The following is a 20,810-nucleotide window of genomic DNA, read 5'->3' as shown; positions in this document are numbered from 1 at the left end:
TTTTTCTTGGACTGGCTGTAATAAACCTATATCATGTGGGCTGCTTGTTACTTTTTAATCACTTAATTAGTGGGACACAGTCAGTGATTGCCTAATAATTTTAGAAAATGAGGTTCTCAGCTGACAGCCAAAAGTGCACCTGAAGTTGTGATGTGTTATGTTAGTTAATTCCAGGTTTGTATTGTGAGACTGCCTGCTTGTTGTTATGTATACAAATATCAGATTAATGACTGTAATTGACGTGTTTGCATGGCATGTAACCCCAGCTTTTACAGAAGATAAGTGTAGTTGGAGCTGGTGTAATGCGTGCATGTCATCTTGTGTTGCTGATTATGATAATAATCCACATGACCTTTGTTTGAACATAATCATAATTAATGTCAATATGATACTGCAAACATAACACGTGTGTGTGGGGGGGCTTTCTTTGTAATTCAGACCTTCATCCTGTCAGCTTTCACTGATTGTACGCTCAAATGATGGCTTTCTTATGATTTTTACGTCACTTTCTCCCTAGAGCCTGATCCACTGATTTTTACCTTATCTCAGATATATTGTATCTGGGTCTTTTTTGGCAAATCAGTAACATAAAATCACAGTACAGAAATGCTAGAAAAGACCAAGTTTTTAAAATAATCTGTTGACATTAATTAAACTTTCGTGTTGTAAAGATTAATTATTTATTGGTGAAATGAATCTGAATAAGCTTTTGTGGCACATACAAGGACAGTTCCGTGAACAATTTTCAGCAAGATACAGTAGATAGAAGAGCAGAACTTTTGCATACCTGTAGGTCGAAAGTTGCACAGGGTAAGACCTCAGGTCGACAATATAGAGCAAAAACACTCCCGCGCACTGTCCTCTTCACTTGCAGTCAGAGAATTTTAATTGTAACAATGTTTTGGTACACAGACCTTCATCAGGTTATCAGGACAAATAACCTGATGAAGGTCTGCATACTGAAATGTTGTTAGTGCAAGTGAAGAGGACAGCGCATGGGAGTGTTTTCGCTCCAGGAAGATAGATACAGTAGAAATAGACATACAGCTAAAAACAAGGACAACAAATCTGAACAAAGATAGATAGAAGATATGCATGTATACATGTATTATAATAGGTAAGTGGATGTTTTGGTGTTACAGGCTTATTGCACAGGAATTGTTTGTGACACTATATGACAGATTTAACTGTTCATTAGAGTGAATGCGTGTGGTAACATACTGTTCTTGTATCTGGTTGTTTTGGCGTACGGTGCTCTGTAGCGTCTACTAGGGCGGAGAAGTTGCAGCAGATTGTGTCCAGAGTGTGAAGGGTCTGAAGAAAACGATGTTACCTTCCTGTTTACTCACTCTGGAGATGTATAAGTCTGTTCCCGTGTTACTGGTTGTTGGCTGATCCGAACCAGACAGTGATGGATGTGCAAAGAACAGACTGGATGATTGAAGTGCAGAACTGGTTCAGCAGCTCCTGAGGCAGGTTGACCCTCCTGAGCTGGTCCATGACGTACACCCTCACTGAGTCTATTTGATGATGTAGTCGATAAAACCAACTGCGTTGGCAGGGAATCAAACCCAGGTCAACTGCTTTGACGGCAGCTATGCTAACCACTATACCACCAACGCCTGTAATGTTGTATCATATTTACATGTAAATACATTATTCGGATGTCTGTTGGTCTTATTTATCCTACATTCTCAACTATATATAAATTAGGGCTGTCAAAGTTAACGCATAATGCGTTAATGCAAACTTGTTTTAATGCCACTAATTTCTTTAACGCATTAACGCAACTTCCGATTTTTAGATTTTAGCAGGCTCAGTTTTCAAGTCAAAGTGAAGATACTGGTATCATATGAAACTAAAAAACCTGATGAATCCATTGATACCAACCATGTCATACTAGCTTGTCGTGAAGGAGGCTAAATAACGCTCCAAACATACGCTAAATTTTGGCGAGGAAAAACTGTCATGGCCATTTTCAAAGGGGTCCCTTGACCTCTGACCTCTAGATATGTGAATGAAAATGGGTTCTATGGGTACCCACAAGTCTCCCCTTTACAGACATGCCCACTTTATGATAATCACATCACAGCCCTAATATAATTACTATGTATATTTTGTTTGTGCTGTTGTTTATAATTGTTATTGATACAAATTTAATACTCAGTTTCCAATTTAATGTTTTTGACAAAACTTCCTGATTGGTCACAATCCTTTAATTAAGGGATCCTTATCAAACATATTTGTTTATGTTTTGTGTTTGTTAAAAACAATTAGAGGCTGATATATCGTTATCTGTTTATTTTTAATTCTCAAATTGTTCAATATCATCCCCAAAAATCTATCATTGTGCAGTTTTATTTCTCTCTCTTTTAACTTTTCTTTCACCTGAAATTGATAATGTGAATTTATTGTGAAAGATAATGTTGACAACCTGTTTAATTCCATTCAGTCTAAATATACACTGAAGCAGTTTTCTCTTCCCTTTCACCACATCTTAACAGCATCGCACCCTTCTTTCATTTTCCTCTCACCGCCTTCCACCCCGTCTCCTCGAATCTCCTCACATACTGACTCTTTGATTGATAAACACACCGCTGCTCAAAAAGATAAAACGCCTCAAATTGCAGATATAGGTGCACAGTTTCAGCGTTTCATCACACATGACAAACACACTCTGCGTACTTATTATTCCCTTTACATCTGTATCCCTCTCTTGCGAACGTGACGTTATGTGTCTGAATTACTTTCCTCTGTGTGACATTGCCGTGCAGCCTGTGTGACCACACTTCTCCGCTCGCTTGCTTCGCTCTTTTTTTAGTTTCCCTATCTTATTTCTGTCCTCATCCCTCCCTTCAACCTCCTTTTACTCCTCCGTCTCTGCTTCTGCTTCACTTCCCGTGACATACACCCCTCCTCCTTCCCCCGACCAAGCAACCACCACTGTTTTCCCCTCTACTATCTGTCTCTCCGACAGCTTCCCGTTTTGCATCCATCCATCACTCTGTTTGGGGTGACGGACGAGATGTGGAAATATGAAAGACTGAGAGACAAATGAGAGAGGGAAGGAGGCGTTGTTGGAGGAGGAAGGAAACATATTCAATCAGAGACTTTGCTGTGGAGAGAGCAAAGGAGGAGAGCGCCGTCTTCCCTCCCTCCCCTCTCCCTACCCCCTTCTCTCTCTCTCCTCTCAGTGAGAGCATGTGTGTTGGTGTGTGCACCTCCCGTCTCTCCCGGCTCCGCTGTTGTTCGCCGCCGCCACAGATGAGCTGGGAAGAGGAGGGAAAGCGGATGTATCTGGCCAGAGGAAAACGGGAGGAGTTTTGGATTGGCATGCGAGATTAACCAGCGGCTCTGATCATCAACGGCTCTCCCTCTCTCTCTCCGTGTCTCTTTCTCTCTCTCTCTTTCACACACACACGCACAAACATACACGTGCGCTCTCAGACTCACACACACACTCGCGCCGGCTGGATGTCTTCTCGCTAGGCTGAACGAGAGAGGTGCTTAGGCTTGTCATTAGTTGGGGCGCACGGGAGATCCTGAGAAGCCTGGACGTATGTGTGTCTGTGTCAATTTGAGTGCACACTGCATGAGAGAGTTTCAGCGTGAGTGTGTGTGTGTGTGTGTGTGTGTGTTTTTGAATGGAGATGAGTCGGGACGTTAAATACACAGAGGCGGCTTTGATTGGCTTGCGGCTTAAGTGACTCTCACCTCTCGCTCCGGGTGTCACAGAGGACTTACCTCTGGGATTTTTTTTGTCAATGAAATCGAGCAGTCACAGGGGGCGACAGAGGATGGAGGCGAGGGGTTGGGAGGGCAGTTTGGGATTTGGGTCGAGTGTGTGTGTGGGTGTTGGTGGTGTAATAGGAGCCACAGGCAGGCTGGCAGCCACACTAACTCTCAGCTCAAGGGAGTGATTGAGAGTGGAGGTGGAGAGGAGAGGGATGCCCTGAAGGGAGCATCTTTCTCCTCTGTCTCTTACACTCCGAAGTAGTTATTTGGGTTGTGGAGGTCTTTGCCTCCTTATGTATACTTCCTCTTCTTTGCTAGTTGTTGCTTTGCTTTACATTTACTGTTTTATTACCATGTTTTCTATAAGTGTTGCTGCAGGGCTGTGTTTTTGCCTCATACTTTTTTCCTCTTTGTCTTTCGCTCTTTTGATGCCTCCCCTTTCTTCTCTCTTTCTCACTCCACCTCCTCTCTTGCTATATCAATATAATTACGGAGTGTGAATTTGAGTCTTTTATTGACGTTCCCTCTCTGTCTGTGTAGGTGTGAGTGCACCGGGGGCGCCCTGGCTGAGGGGCTGGAGGGCTGATGATGGATCTGAAGGAGAGCTGTGGCAGTCAGGGGAGCCAAGAGAGCTCCACGCTGCACCCCACCTCCTGGCAGGCCTTCGCTCACAGCAGCACGCTGCACGGCCTGCGCTTCATCTTCCCTTATGGTCAGCCCAGCGTGCGCCGCTTGCTGTGGGCTGCGGCTCTGCTGGCCTGTGTGGGACTGTTAGCGCTCGAGAGTGCCGAGCGCCTGGCCTATTTCCTCTCCTATCCTCACGTGACAAGCGTGGACGCCGTGGTGTCGAGCAGCCTGGTCTTCCCCGCTGTGACCATTTGTAACCTCAATTCCTACCGCTTCAGCCGACTCACGCGCAACGATCTGTACCACGCCGGAGAGCTGCTGGCCCTGCTGGATGTGCACCTGACAATCCCCCAGCCGCACCTGGCCGAGCCCGAGGTGCTGGCTTTCCTGGAGGAAAAAGCCAACTTCACCGCCTACAGGCCCAAGGCATTCAGCATGAAGGAGTTCATTGAGAGGGTCGGCCACGACCTCAAAGAGATGACGCTCTACTGCCGTTACCAAGGCCAGGAGTGCAGCAGCAGCGACTTCAAAACCGTGAGTCCACTCATGTCGTCTTTTAAATGTCAGCTCTGTTTGGGTCAGAGCCTTTTTGTAGCTTCCCAGCCCTCAGAGGACTCTGCTTGTGAGGTGTTCTGAGTCTTTGCAAGTTTCCAGAGATGGATGTTTTTTTTTTTTCTGCCAGCAAAATGACTTGATATATGCTGATAGCTGCTCTTTCTCTCCCACGCTGCTACGCTGGGTTTTCTCCTGCTGCCTTTTTCTCCTTGGGACTCTTGTGTTTGGCTGCACAGGTTGTCTCTCAAGCTTTGTTCTGCAAATATATTCTCCTTTGTTGCCTTGTTGTTGTCCTCAGCCTTCACATAATAGCATTGTGCTTACTGGCATATACAGTTCTGCAACAGGTCTTCAGCATTTTGGTCCTCGAAGGAAAGTAATTGGTTTGTCGCGGGCCATAGTGAATAGTAAATTCCCCCAAATCCCTTCCTTTATTTCTGTAGCCAAGGAATTGTATTTCTTTTTAAAACAAATCAGAGCATTCAAAGGAGGTTTGTCTACTTGTTGGATTGTCTGGTAATACAGCAGAAACATGTACTTTTATTTGGATGGTTGCTGCTGGTGTTAATTTGTCCCTCTAATTTTGGCTTTGTTGAGTGTAGCAGCCTGTTGTTTCGTTTATTCTGTGTCAATACTGTGCTTGTAAAAACCTGATGACATGGAAACCAGAGCGAGGTAGTGTTGGTGAAATGCACTGATTTAAGGCCTATATGTTGCAGCAAATATATATATATATATATACTGTATTCTCTCTTTGAACTGCTGCCCTCATACAGACGTTTCAGGACATTGAAAGCACGGACAAACAGATTAAAGAACAATTTTTATGCCAGACTGGCTGTGCACTAAACACAGCAATAACCTGAACATCTTGTAAATATTCACTGTGCAATAATGATATGAGTCGTGCAATACCTGCAGAATGTGAATGTCTTGTGTGTGGTATGTGTGTTTATATTATTTTTTTTTTTATAGTTTTAGAGGCAGGTCTATATTTCTCGCACTTTTTAAAGGATTGCATTTAAATATCGTTGTACTTCTAGAATGACAATAGAGATATATTCTATTCTATTTTGTATATATTTTTGGCAGATGGAGGCAAGCAATTTCTGGCACGCAAGTTGCTTTTGCAAATTAAAACGGCATTCTGAACACCCACTTGTTGCACACTCAGACTGATTGTTTACTAAGTCCATCAGTGAGTAGGTGAAGAACAAACTGCATACAAATGTGAACACTAGAAACAGGAATGGTGAAGCTTTAATAGCACAGCTGTTGAGAAACTGACCTTGTGAATAGAAACTCTGTCTGTCATTCCTTCAGTGACAAACTGGATGTTAAAAGACTTTTAAGATCTTCTGAGACGCCTTGGGGAAAGTGTTGGTAATTCTTTTTAAGGCTTACCTCCCTATCACAAATCATACCTACATAACATTTCTGCAGACCATTTTGAAATGTTTTTATAGTTTTATTTTGCTGTTTAGGACTGTTGGCAGACTCCTGAGTTGTGTAATCCATCACACTAAACACCAGGTCTGCATTAGGTTTGTTGGTGTTGCATTATTATTGCCTGCTAATGCAGTTCCAAGTACACATTGATTTTGAAAAGTCTGCACTGCATTCCCTCGTAATAATGATGTAACTATGACTAGGGGTTTGGGTTTGATGGCATTTTATTGAATCCAGATCTTGTCAAATCATTTGTTGAATCTAAATTGCTTTAGCTTTCAACATAACTAAAACTTTAGATCTGTAATCAACACCTTTTGTTGGCTGAGAAGACAGAACAACTGCAGTTTTTAGTGAAAACCTATGTTTCATTTAAATTTAGAGCAGCTTTGACACATAAGATTAATAGGTCTGTTTTGTACAAACTTTTCACAGCTTATATTTTATGAGCTACTTCAATTAAAATACAGAAAGTCCTAATTCAAGGTTGTAAGATAAGTTAAAAATATCAGTGTGATATGCCTGATAAGTGGGAGATTTCTACTCCTGAAATGGATGTGAAGTGATCAATTAGATCATGCTTGTCGACTGGTGTTACAGAGTGATGTTTCTTTAAGGGATGCACCTGTTTCTATGTGTTTAGTAGCACATAATTTAGTGTTTTCTTCTCTCATTGTATACAGATTTCAAGTTTGGAACAGAGCGCTGATATCGGATCAGTACTCAGTATTGAATTACCGGGACTGGTATCGAGAGAGAAAGCATCTTTTCTCTCACAATCACTCATTGGCTGAGTGGAGTACAGACACCAGCTTGGAGAAAAGCACATTAACCAGACAATAGCCAAAAGTTTCACGTTGGCTTGTTGTCAAGTTATAGAGTGTACATTAATTAGCTGCAGCTGATGTAATCTCCCGCCAGTGATGTTTGTAATTTCACCTAGTAAAAGCGATCGCCAACTAAGAATGAGAAGTTTGCTAACGTTACTTGAATGTTTTGTGCAGTTTTCTGTGCTACTAAGAGATTTGACAAGAGATTTCAGATAGGGCTGCAACTAGGGATTATTCTGCTTAATAATTAATCGACTAATTGTTCCAGTTGTAGTATCAGAGCTTAATGACTCCAGGCATTTCGCTGAACAGGAGCCGGATCCCAAATAGAACTGGCTATGGCAATGTTTTCCTTCAATTCCTTCGTTCTATGGAGTTATTACACACAGTATGTATCATGGGACAGGGTCATGCCTCGGGCAGTTGCCTAACTAGCAGCCTGACCTTCTATTTAAAGCTTGTACACAGACTGTAGCTGATACAGAGCTGGATTAACGTGATGTTCTGTCTGTTTGTCTGCCTCAAAACTGACCAGCGAAGCATGCACAACGCACACAGCGCTACGGAGCTGCCTCTGGGATCTGATCAGCTTTGGACACTGTTGTCATCAACAGAGCTCATCAATTGCATCTCAGATGTGTATAATCTAAAGACATTAAAGCTGTACTGTTAGATTGATATCTTCATGTTTCATCCTGAGAGATACTCAATGCAGAGACGCTAATTGGAAAAACAACAGTATGTTGGCCGTAGTGATTTTCTAGTCATGCCTTCAGACGGATGCTTCGCCTGGAGTTTTGATCCGTATTGCAGTGAGCCGCAGCAGAGCTACACGTCTGCCAGGAGAACATTTTCATAATTTCATTCTGTTGAATCTTCAGGGAGTCAATGCAAAGCTAGCTTGGCTCTGTCACTGCCTTGCCATGCAGCCCCGTGAGTCTCTATTTGACTGTCCTTAGTAACCGTCTTGCATGTTGTGTGACATGCCTTTGACCTCAAGCTGGGTTCAAAGATAATCATGTTGACAGAGAGGCTACTAGAAGGCACTGTCATCCTCTTTGCCCTCTGCCTGTTGCTGCTGCTGAGCTCCTCCTAACCCCCCCTCCACATTCCTCTGTGTCGACTCGCTCCGTCTCTTCTCTCTCTGTCACTGCAGCGACACACCTTCATATCTCCGCCGCCTTCTGAGAGGAAAGAAAGGGGGAAAAAAAGGCCACCAAAAATAGAAAAAAACACATGCATGAATGCGCACAGACACATGCATCCAGACAAACACGGACACACCAAAATATACGCATACATGAATGAGTACACAACATTTCCATGACACTCCAGGGACCCGAGTCAGCGTTTGACTGACATTGTGATGAATGACCGTAGGGATGATTGTGGGACACGGGAGTCAGTGTGATGTGACTGATGGAACTGGAGCAGAGCGCTGCACACAAGGGTAGCAGCAGCAGCATCAGTGTGCACATTTCCACCTATATGCGTGTATTATGTGCGGCCTTGGATAGTTTTTAGTGTTTTTTCAGATGCGCAGACTGCTTATGGTTGCCAAAATGGAGAGCATAACTCAAGCCACATGCAGCATCCTTCTGGTGAACAATACAAAAGCCTTCCTTCACCCTGTTTAGAGATTCTTTCAGTACAGCGTCTCTGCCAGGATGCTGAGTGGTCAGAGTGCAGCTCTGTCCCAGTTAGTGCAGTACAGCCCACCTGTTCACACTTGCTTTTGTGTAGTTTTTGCTCTTATGTAAATTAATTTAAATTTTATGTTGTTTTTATTCATGTCTGTATTGAGGTCGGTTGCCTTGTTTCTTTTGTGAAGCACTTTGTGGCGTTCTGCTTTTGAATGGTGCTGTATAAATAAGAAAGTTACTTACTTACTTTTTAAGTGTGGTGTTGTCAAAAATATCGATAAATATTGATTCTGAATATTTGAAATGGTTTCAATACTAATTTTCCACAGTATACACGGTAGGGGTGGGGGAAAAAAATCGATTCACCTATGTATCACGTTTTTTTTCACAATTTTGGAATTTATTTTTTTAATCCCAGAATCGATATATTTGCTTAATTTGAGTCTTTGCAGAGGTAAAAGGAAGTTATAGCTTTTATTGTTGTAGTCTGAGTAACGTGACATCATATCCGCTCCCGTTCCATCACCAAAACAATCAGCAGCCGTCCGCTGTGAGGCGAGACGAAAAAGTAGAAAACGGCGGAGGGTCAGCGTGGATACGACTTGAACCCTCACATTTTAAATCCAAGGTAGTAAACACTACACATACAGTTACGTATGGAAACACTTTGGGTTTCACACATTGCCAGGAAAAGCAGAGCTAGACATCATGGATAAAGCTGCATGCTAACTCTGTCATGGACAGGAAACGTTATCGTTTTGCGGTAACATATTGAATATAGATATTTTCAAGGTATTATATTGAAGTTAGAAATTCCAGTATTGTAAGAACACTAGCAGGGTGTGACTATGTACAAGCAGTTGTACTGAAAGGAAAAATCCAGAAAATCAAATTTCATTTTATTGTTTGTCTTTCGCTTGAATCATATCATGATGACATTATCATATTGCATTAAGATAAGATAAGATAAGATGAACCTTTATTAATCCCCGGAGGGAAATTCAGGTGTCAAAGCAGCAATATCAACAAACAGAGTGAATCACAGGAGAGGTAATTTTTTACCAAATTCTAACGTCCAAATTAATGATCCAAACAAGAAATTGACATTAAAAACCAACAAGCTGAGTTATTGATGTTTAGAACCGAAACCTAACAAGAAATTGCACTACAGAAATGGCAATTATATGTTTTGAGGTACTTTAGAAAATAGACAACATTTACATTTTCAACTATAGAATGAGTAGCTCCGTATATAACTTGATCAGAGTTCTTAAATTATAAAATATAAGGGATCCTTATAAAAAATGTTTATGTAAAAGAAATCAGCCAATGTGTTATTGGAATTATCTATCCAGCCTCAAAAATCCAGTATCGGTCAGACTGTTTTGACATTTTACACTCTTCAATACTTTTCTCTGATGTATGGTTATCAGTTTAAATGTTTTCGATACTAGTGCTGATTTGATATCTGATTTTCAGAACAATACCACCTCAATTTGAGAAAAATAGTGTTTCTAAAGAAGCCAAACTCAAATAGTAAATGTTGTCTAAAAATAAGCAGCCGCACAAGAACTTTACTTAAATAAAATACATAATCATAATTTAAATCAGGAACTATCTGATCAAATACAGTGTTTAATAACGGATGTGGGCCACCTCTTCTGGAATAAAGACCACCTCTGCTGATATCATAGAAAATTAAAACACTTTGATTTAATAAAACATTAACCGTCAGGGAAAAAGAGCAAAGGCCAAATGTCATGTATAACTATCGTTTAGGTAGTCATCTATCATCATCATCTGTTAACTACAACGATCATGACATGAGATGTGTCAGGATCCGGGTGCAGCTAAATAGTTTCCTGTAATAAACCCCGTCATACTTTTCATTTTATTCACATCACCCAGCCTTAAGAAGGTGAGATGATGTCAGTGCGAGTTAATCAGCCTGTGTTTGTTTTTTCGTCGTGTATGATTACAACCACGATTAGATGCTGATTGATCACACTGACAAGCCACATCAGTGTCTGCCAGAGTAAATCAGCTCAGTGTGTCTGACCTGCACATGCTTCAGTTATATATAAATACCCCCGGTGCACAGCGGGCCAGGGAGGACCTTATATCACACTCTGCCTTAATGTGAAACCTGATAGCAGCCAGACCCTGAGCTCTGTATCACACAGACACTAATTAGGCTCTCGTCTTTTCCTCTGACCAGAGCCTTGTTGGAACAGCACTGCAGATGTAATGGTGCTGGCTGTTTACAGCAACAGTAATTAGCCATTACACACAACCTGTGGCCTTAGCACTCCACTAGCTGATTATTGCATTCTCCTCGCTCTCGCCAGCAGAGCAGCCCCAGACCACTGTCAGCCGCCCATCGGGGGAGGATTGTGTGCTTTCTAATCTGTCCTCCCCCTCTTCTTCCTCCTCCTGGCAGCTACAACTGCATTTTATCACTTACAGATTCATTTCTCAACATTTGAAAAACCCAATGCATCACATTAGGATTTTAGCGGATGTACTGTATTAATCACTAATGTGGCATTACCATGGCATTTTACATTCCCGGCAGGCACGAAGTCTGAGTCTCTTAAAGGGCATAGTAAGCACCGCTGCCACCCACCAGCACGCCTCTCTAAAACGCCCCGGAGAGGCAGCAGCAACCTGTGCTATTTAACCAGCTTGGAAGAAAAGCTGGAGTGCAGCCACGGACCGACAGCTCAGTGTGGATGGTGCTTATGTGGTAGACACTGCAGCTGTCTGCAGTGGTGGATTATGGTAGGCTGATGTTATAGTGTGTGTTGTGGTGAGGCTTAAAGGAGCAGTAATTTCCTCCTGAAGGGTTTTCCTCACCCTCGAACAACTGATACTGATTTTGGGCTGTGCTGGATATTATTGGCTTAGTGATTAATTAAATGATTAATTTGGTTGACGTGTTGAAACGGAGTAATGCAGTTTAGTGTCCTGTCCAACAGAAAAACACTTCAGTCCTTCATCCATTTTCAGAGCTTTATCTTGATAATGGTATTGTACACTTTACTCAGTTGCGAGCTAACAGTGTTCACACAATGCAGAAAAGGTTTGCTTTTGCCGTGACCCATGAAGTGTAGGTAGGAACTAAACAACAAAGCCACGAGCCAGTGAATACAGAGCTCCTCTTCCTCTTTGTCAAACTAAGACGGTATGAACGTAGGAGTCAACGTGGTTGCCTTTGTGACAGTGGGTCCTGCATTGTGTTGACTAAATAGCTTGTTTCTGACTTATGAAATATTTGTAATCTTGCTTTACCGAGGATGTGCCTTATGCAAAACATACAGCATGCAATGAATAAATACATATTTACCTTTTTATATATATTGGGTAAGATCATGATTTGTTTTTTCTCCCACTCCTGATTAGGAGCTGGATATATTTTGGAATTTTTCGACGCTAGTGCCAATCCGAAATGATGATAAATGATGCGGTGGAGACTTACTGGGAAAGTGGCTGCACATGTCCTTGATAATACACGCAGCACCGTGGCTGCCAACTCTCCCGGACGGCTGAGCTGGGGGCTCAGTTGTCTGTTTTGCACATACACTGGCAGCTGGCGCACCGCTGCATGCGACACACTAATCTTGTCGGTTAACGGTTAATAATCTGTTAACGAGGGTCAGTTATCTGTTTGAAAAGAATTCAAAATTAACATCCCTATTAGCAACTACAGATGTCACGAGAACCGATACTTCGGTACCAAGCCTCCAAAATTCTAAAAAAGTGACGGTACTCTTTCTCTACAGTACTGAAGGTACCGTACGATGCCTGTAATGGTCATTGGTAGGGATGTGACAGTGAGGAAAATGTTCCCACCGGTTAATAAACTTGTGACAACACCGGTGTCACTGATAACACCGGACATTTTACAAGAAAGGATGACGGTCAATATGTGCAGAGCGCTGACTCTGATCTTACCGTCGGGTGGCGGTGTGTCTGGCCTCTCCGGTAGCGCTTTGGCTGCGGGGCTCCGCTGCAGGGGTCTACCTGGCGCCGCTGCTCCGTGCACACCGGCTGTGACTGCTCCATCCACCTCGCCGTGATTACCTCATTAACATTATGGTTCCCTTATAACAGTTAGGACCAGATGCGTTCACGGTCAGTATGTAGTGTCCGTCGTCCGACTATCGATTGATAATATGCCGCTGACACGCCAAAATAAACAAAAAGGGTCAATTCTTTTTATTTATTACTTAAAGGCTACATGCCTCTGTTTTTTGTAATGTTCAAATGTTTTTAATTAAAGAGTGCGTGTTGAATTACATGGGATTTATTATTGTTGTTTGTTTTTTTTTACCGTGGTATCGAATTTGGTATCGAGAATTGTGGAAATTCACTGGTATTGGTATCGACTACTAGATTTCTGGTACTGTGACATCCCTACTAGCAACTTATATATGTTTCACAGCTAAATAGCTACAGCATGCCCTATAATACAGTATGTTAGATAGCATAGCTCTCCTGTTGTATTCATGGAGAGAGAAGTGTTTGTATGGATCTGTTGTAGCAGGAGAAACTTTGGACGGCATTTAGACTTTCTTTACGCTCAGCATGAACAAAAAGTCAAGTTCAAAAACAGTTTCAACCAAGAGCAACACTTCATAGAGGTGTGGCTCACCTTCAAAGTGCCACAAAAATGGAGATAAAAAGACCCTTTTGCTGGAATGCGTCAAATTACTTTATGCACTTCACTGTGCATTGAATGGAGTGCAGCGGGATTGAACAGTGGTCTGGAAATGAATAGGATTTTATAGTCAATACGAATCCATCAAAAAAAAAAAGCCTGGAACAGCTCCTGTCACGATTCTGTAGTTCGGCTTAAGACTCCCTAAGATATATGTTTTATTTGCTGGCCTAGTTAATCACCTAGTGGTCTTTTAAGCCAGCCAGAAAATGAGAGGTTCATGGCCGAGGTAGAGATCTGTGTCAGTGACTGAGGAGAGGAGAAGTCAGGACATGAAGTCATGGTTTGATGTTGCATTCACGCCTGCAAAGAGAGAAGAGGAAGCTGGATGAGAGGAGTACGGCCCATTACCTCAGCAGCCTGTCTGGAGACCTACTTCATCGTGGCCACAAGAGGAGGAGGAGATGCGAGTGTGTGCGTCTGTCTGTGTGTCTGTGTGTGTGTTTTAATGTGCTGGAGGGTATGTTTATATTTTTATGTGTGTGTGGGTTTGTGTTGTAATATGCTGTCACATGCAGTCAGTCTTAGTTTGCACGTGTGTGTGTGTGTGTTGCAGCTGCTCGATGCATTAGCCGTCCGTTGCTTTCAACAGATATTGACTAATGGTTATAAAATCAAAGGTCAACACGCTAGTTAACTTGAATCCTCTCGGCCTGTCTCGATGCTGCAGAGTGAAAATTGCGAGCTGTTGGCATCAGCTTCCAAGAACACATTGCGTCGTGCATGTTAATGATAATTTCATGTTTTATTGATCTGTTTAGAAATCCTCTTTTTGTTTATCTACCTCTGCAGACAGTAAGGTCAGCATCCTGGGGCATGATGAGAATACAGTGACTTGCTCTAAGGCCGTTCAACTTAATGATCTGATGATCACATTTAGAAACCAGGAGGTAGCACTTCATTTTCTTTCTGTTGAAATCGTAATGGTTTTAACAGAGCGCTCATTATGAAATTGATTTTGCTGAAAAATACATGTGAAGAAAATTCTGAATGATAGGTTAAAGCAAATCATAGCAAATTGATGTTTTGGTGAGAGAATTCACAAAGTGGTTTTGGTTGTAGTCAGAAAATGTTGGAGTGGGTGGGCGCCCGTGTATTTGGCATTACATTTATATGCTCCTTGCAGCTGCAGAGTGAGTCAGGTTCCTCGATAAGCTGCCTGAACATAAGAGTTTACTACACATGTAACTGCTCAAACCTGAATGACTGGTGTTGGGGGGAGGAAAAAAAAATCACACGACCTCCTTAAACAGACTGACAGACTCTTTTAGACTCCCTTTTTGTCCACCTGTCTTTCTCTTTTTAATCTCTGGAAGCTGCCCAGGAGCTCTTTTGATCTCAAGCGTTCAGACTCACCTGAGAGCTGTGTGCTCTGCACCTCACGGGTCTGTTTGCTGAGGTAAAGAGATTTAGGGGGCTTTAATGGAAAGTGACCACGATACCTCGATATGTTGAGTTTTTCATCTTCTCTAATCACATTTGGCACACATGGAAGTGTAGGTAAGGACTCATTGTGTTTTAGTTAGGGCTGTCAATCGATTAAAATATTGAATCGCGATTAATTGCATGATTGTCCATGATTAATCTGGATTCATTTTTTTTTATCTGTTCAAAATGTAACTTAAAGGGAGATTTGTCAAGTATTTAATACTCTTATCAACATGGGAGAGGACAAATATGCTTGCTTTATGTAAATGTATGCATATATTTATTATTGGAAGTCAATTAACAACACAAAACAATGACAAATATTGTCCAGAAACCCTCACAGGTACTGCATTTAGTATAAAAAATATGCTCAAATGATAACATGGCAAACTGCAGCCCAACAGGCAACAACAGCTGTCAGTGTGTCAGTGTGCTGACTTGACTATGACTTGCCCAAAACTGCATTTGAGTATCATAGTGTCAAAAATCAAGGGATTCTTTTGGCCATGACAGTTTTTCCTCGACAAAATTTAGCGCAAGTTTGGAGCGTTATTTATCCTCGTTTGCGACAACCTAGTATGACATGGTTGATACCAATAGATTCCTTAGGTTTCCTAGTTTCATAGATACCAGTATCTTCACTCCGAAAGATCGATTGTGTTAATGCGTTAAAGAAATTAGCGGCGTTAAAATGAATTTGCATTATTATTGCATTAACTTTGACAGCACTAGTTTTAGTTAATTAATCAGTGAAACTTTACATTCCCAGAAATATTAGGATGCTTCACATTGTTGAAACAGTTTAGAGGTTGCTTTTCTACAATGCTTTCTTGTTGGAGAATATCTGAAGAGGTGCTGTACTTTGCAATACGGATACTTTTTTTTTTCACCTTGCAATGTGACTTTTTAGTCCGTTGAAATACCAGACTAAAACTTTAAATGTCAAGATATCCCTTTAACAGCTCCACCTCCCAGCAGCGGCACCTTCCCTGTCTCCAGGTACGGCTGCTGTCCTGCTGGAAAGGATCTTACATCGGTGTCAGGACAATGTGCGCTCTTTTTGTCAAAATGACGCTTGTGTGCAGGACAGCATGACTTCAAATCACAGACATTGGCCCCACGAGGCTAAAGTTGGATTGATTCTCTGTCTTGGCTATTTCTGTTTGACCAGGTCTTTTCATTGTATGTTAGGCTGTATCCGTCATTGTGGAACAAGAATGGACTTAAGGCGTAATAAATGTATTTCAATGTTATGTGAACTCTGCAGTCAGCTGACTTCATCATGTACAGTCATCTTAGGCCATCTGGCTCCATAATTAATAAATACAGACCAAAAAAATAGATGAAAGTAGAGTAAATATTGAACATTCGTCAGGTGTCCATAATCACAAATCCACATGTTTGCTAATGCTTCTCTGTGTTTTATAACATCTTTACTATAATGACTAGGGATGTGAAGGTGACGAAATTTTCCCACCAGTTAGTAAACTTGTGACAACACTGGTGTCACCGATTACACCGGATATTTTACAAGAAAAGATTATGCTCAGTATATGTAGAACGCTTACTTTGATCTTTAACGTTCGCTGCTGGGCTGCAGGTTGTGAACCGGCTGTGACCGCTCCGTCCTACGCACGCCGATTGCTTCATTAACGTTATGGATCCCTTATAGCATTGGGTTTAAATCCAAAATATTGCCTAGTAGGTGCTTTTCCTTTCTCTTTGACACCAAATCCTCCACCATCGTTATGTCTGACAACTTTCTCTCGTTCCGTGTGCGTGAAATCTGACTCCTGCTACTCTGTGCTGAGACTCTATGGAGTTGACACTTTGAGTGTCGTCCGACTATATATTGATAACACAGCTGATACGTGACGTAAAAATTAAAATGATGGTGGGGGCGGTGTTATAAAGTGATAATCCCTCAGTGTTGTGTTATTAGCTTGTTCTGCTGCCTCCAAGTGCCCCAATATCAATTCATACTTTTTTAAAATTATTTATTTTATATATATATAATTATTATTTCAAGGATAAATCCACTATTTAACACTACAACTTACTGATTTGCAATTAAGCGTTGTAAAGTACTTACTTTTCCTAAATCTGCCTTGTCTACTTCTGCTTATACAGTGTAAACCGCTTATAGTCCTCACTTCTGTCCAGATCAAATTGATCACTATAAGCGGATGCTTATTATAACCAAATGTTTTGTTGTTGTGTATCATTTGTCATGCAGATTACCATCTAATTGACATTTGTATATTTATTACATGAATACAAAGTAATGAAACAGCTTCGCTCTTTAGTGGCCCGCTGCCAATTCTTCTGCCTTTTCCCTCACCGAGGGTGAGGCATTGATGTTTTGTGCCGGCTCTGCAGCGCGAGCGTGCATGCAGAACGCCGCCCTTTTGCCGGGACTCCTTGTTCTCTCACCTGGTAGCGGCATGCAGGGAGACGGGCGCCGGTCTGCATGAGCTGCCGGCGCTGCGGTGCTGAGGAGCTGGTCGGCAAAGTTTCAATGTGCACGCAGCATCAGCCTCAGGTATCCAGCCGGAAAGCAGACGGACCGCGAGGCAAAGTATCAAGGGAGTAAAGTAAAAAACAAAACAAAAATTAAATTAATGTTAGTCTAACGTAGCTTTAAAATGTTTTTCCATATGTTGTCATGTAGGAAAAGACCCCAAATGAACACAGTACATTATTTAAACAGCATTTTTATAGGAATGATTCTGTCACAAGCGGCTGATCACTGTAACCGTGATCACTATAAGCTTTTTTGACAAGCCCCAGAGAGGAAAAGTAAAATTATTGCTATCAATCAAAAGCATGTGGGTGTATAAATGTAACCAGCTTGTAAATCTAACACCTCAGATCTAAAACACAACAGTCTTGTGGCTGTGTTGCATTCTGTATCTATCTGTTCTAGGAAAAATCTGGTTTTTACTCTGCCTCTTACTCTGACCCCAAACCTGGATGTTTACTGCTGTTTTAAACATTTAAGTTGAGTTCTGCTGAGACCTCGTATTGCCTCACTTCCAACTTCCTCCACTGCTCTCCTCTTTGTTTTTGGCAGCCGCACCGTGGAGGAAATAAAGCAAAGCCTGCATGAACAACACTGTGCTTAATGTTTGTTTGTGTAATTACAAACAGCTGAATGAATGGACCTTGTACTATTCTATCCTTAGTCCTTTTCTCTCTATACTACTGTCCCCTCTGACCTTACCTCCAGGTGAACAGTCTGTAAAAAAAAAAAAAAAGACCAGCTAGATAAACCTTGTTACCATGGGGACAGCAGAGATAAACAACACAGCAGTATGAAAACACAAGGTGATAGCACACGCAGCATGTTCCCATTTCCTCACTTAGAGGAAAGATATTTTGGGTGGTGATGACGCTGAGTGTGAAGCATCTGCCTGATGAAATGCTCTTGTATTTACTGGCGAAAACAAAAGCCTTCGATAACAGACTGATCTCAGATAGTGCTTGAAATGCTGTCTCGCATAAATCTGAACTTCTAACCTTCCATATCGAAGGCCAGCATGCTCACTTTGAGTATCCTTTGAGAGCTCATTTGGGTGAATATGTTACCAAGCCTTATCCTTTCTTAAAACTCTGCATCGTAACGAGTAAGAGTTTCTTTTTCCATTGGTGAAACTGTTATTTTAAAGAAAATATACTAAAAATATCTGCAAAAACAGCCTTTTCTGTAAATTGCACATACATAAATGAGCAGCAGTGCAAACAACACTAATTTGTCTCTCTTTATTCTGTTCTCACCTTGAACTTTCTTTCTTTTTTTACCTTCATCAGTCTTCCTCTGTCTAATAATATCTCGCTAAGTTTGTTTCAGTCCTATCTTCTTTACTTCCCCTCCTCAGCTTTCACACTCAGTTCTGTTTTGGCAGTTACCGCCTCGCTTTCCCTCCCCATTCATTATTTAATGAGCGGTTGCTTGGATGTCCACGGATCTGGATCCAAACTCCATCCTGAGATACCACATGCGGCACCATAGGGCGACTAGTACCATTAGTAACTGTCTCTATCATGTCATGCTACAACAACACTTCACGTACCGCTGGCGGTGATACCGGCTGGTGTTCCTGACGAGACGAGTGCATCCCCGTGAAGCGAATGTGCCAGCTCATTGTCAGCATCAGCCGTGATGCGGGAAGGTCGGCGATTGTAGCGTTTGACTTGTTATTAATACGTACTGACAGCAGGCGAGCAGCGGAGGCTGTGTTTGATCTGGTATCTACATGGACATTTACTCAGTGTGAGGACGACTGGCAGGCTGGCAGGCGGGCGGGCGGGGGTGTAGAGGAGTAGAGCAGGGTGAGCTCAGTTTGGACATGTGCGTTACTGTTACAGCAGGCTGGAAGAGGGCCGCTGACACCCAAAGTAGTGCCGTCTCACGCCTGGCTGGATTCATGATAAGGGCAGGATGAGCGGAGAAGATGGCGACTGGAGTTTGTGTTGTTGTTTTTATGACAAACACAGAGAGCGAGAGGTACAGTGTGTGAGTGTGTGAAAGTTCAGTCGGCAATATAAACACTGTGTAGTATTCTATGAAATGTGTTACATAATGAAGCTTGCTTAGGTTACAAAATATTGAAAATTACCTGTTATAATTCACCAAGGTGACGTCTGTTTTATCTGACCATCATTCCAAAACTCAAATATATTGGTATTACTATCATATATGACAAAGGAAAGCAGTAAATTGTCACATCTAAGAAGTAGAAACCAGAGAATGGTTTAGTTTTTTTTAGCTTGAAAAGTGACTGAAACAATAAATTGATTGTCAAAATAGTACATTTTCTGCTGATCGAAGGCATTTATCGACTAATCGTTACAGCTTTAAATAGTTTAATCTTTGTGATGTCAGAAGAAAGTGAAAAATACACATTTCCCAGAGCCCAAGTTAACGTCTTCAGATAGCTGTTTCTATAATTTAAAAACTTGTACACATGCTAGATGTTTGAAATGCTGATTCAAGTATTAGTAGTACATAATACATTCAGATTTGACAACTTTTAGGCAACAAGAATAAGTAGATGAATATTAAGGTTTCAGTGTTCCTCCTTTTTGGGAAATAAAATGTGTATATACTTTAGTATTTCTAAACTCCTGGCTGCTGTTTGATGTTTTGGTATCTGATGAGCCTTCAAACTCACGGATAAATCACTGAAAGTGGACTTCATGGATTGTATTTCATCTTCTCACTTGTACATGTATCACCATGCTCACAGCATCACAGCTTCTTATGTTTTTTGTTTTTTTTGAACAGGTATTTTTAGCAGTAATACCTGCTAAGAATCCAAAACACCAACGTGTTCAGTTTATGATGATATAACAACATAACACAACAGCAATCTTCACACTTGAGAAGGTGGTAGCTGTAAATGATTGGCAGTTTTGCTTGATAAATGACTTTATTATTTGATTGTCATAGGTTAATTGTTGATTAACTATTTATTAATAGAGAAACTGATTTAGTATAGGGTAGGGCAATATGGCAAAAATCTTCTATCATGAATCAATTTCATATCTCGATAACGATATTCATATATCCCGGTATAGCATGTTGTCTTTTAATAAATAAACAGTATATATGAAATAACCACATGGTAAAACCTATTTTTGTATACTCGTGTGAATTAAATACTTGACAAATGTAAAGTAGTGAGTATTTTATCATTTTAAGAACTTAAATGCAACATGAACAAAACAGTTTTAATTCAGATTATAGAGAAAAAGATGAATAAATATAGGCATAGCCTATATCACAATATAAACGATACAGAAAAATATATACGACTGACA

The 20,810-nt window shown here is 41.3% G+C and overlaps 1 protein-coding gene across 2 annotated transcripts in view; it reads left to right on the top strand.

The window, feature by feature from the left end:
- The window catches only part of asic2 (acid-sensing (proton-gated) ion channel 2), a 393,767-nt gene that overhangs the window by 2,205 nt on the left and 370,752 nt on the right, over positions 1-20,810 (top strand). The window contains exons 1-2 of one of the 2 annotated variants that reach the window (XM_037791130.1): positions 3,242-3,503; positions 4,276-4,896. In XM_037791130.1, coding sequence (XP_037647058.1) covers positions 4,321-4,896 — 576 coding nt within the window. In that variant the 5' untranslated portion in view covers positions 3,242-3,503; positions 4,276-4,320. Of the gene's footprint in view, positions 1-3,241; positions 3,504-4,275; positions 4,897-20,810 lie in introns of those variants that run through there. The other variant, XM_037791131.1, reaches the window with a different exon arrangement.

The sequence above is a fragment of the Sebastes umbrosus genome, chromosome 14, assembly GCF_015220745.1.
Source record: "Sebastes umbrosus isolate fSebUmb1 chromosome 14, fSebUmb1.pri, whole genome shotgun sequence".
Taxonomy (NCBI): Eukaryota; Metazoa; Chordata; class Actinopteri; order Perciformes; family Sebastidae; genus Sebastes; species Sebastes umbrosus.
This window is presented reverse-complemented; position numbering and strand designations above follow the sequence as displayed.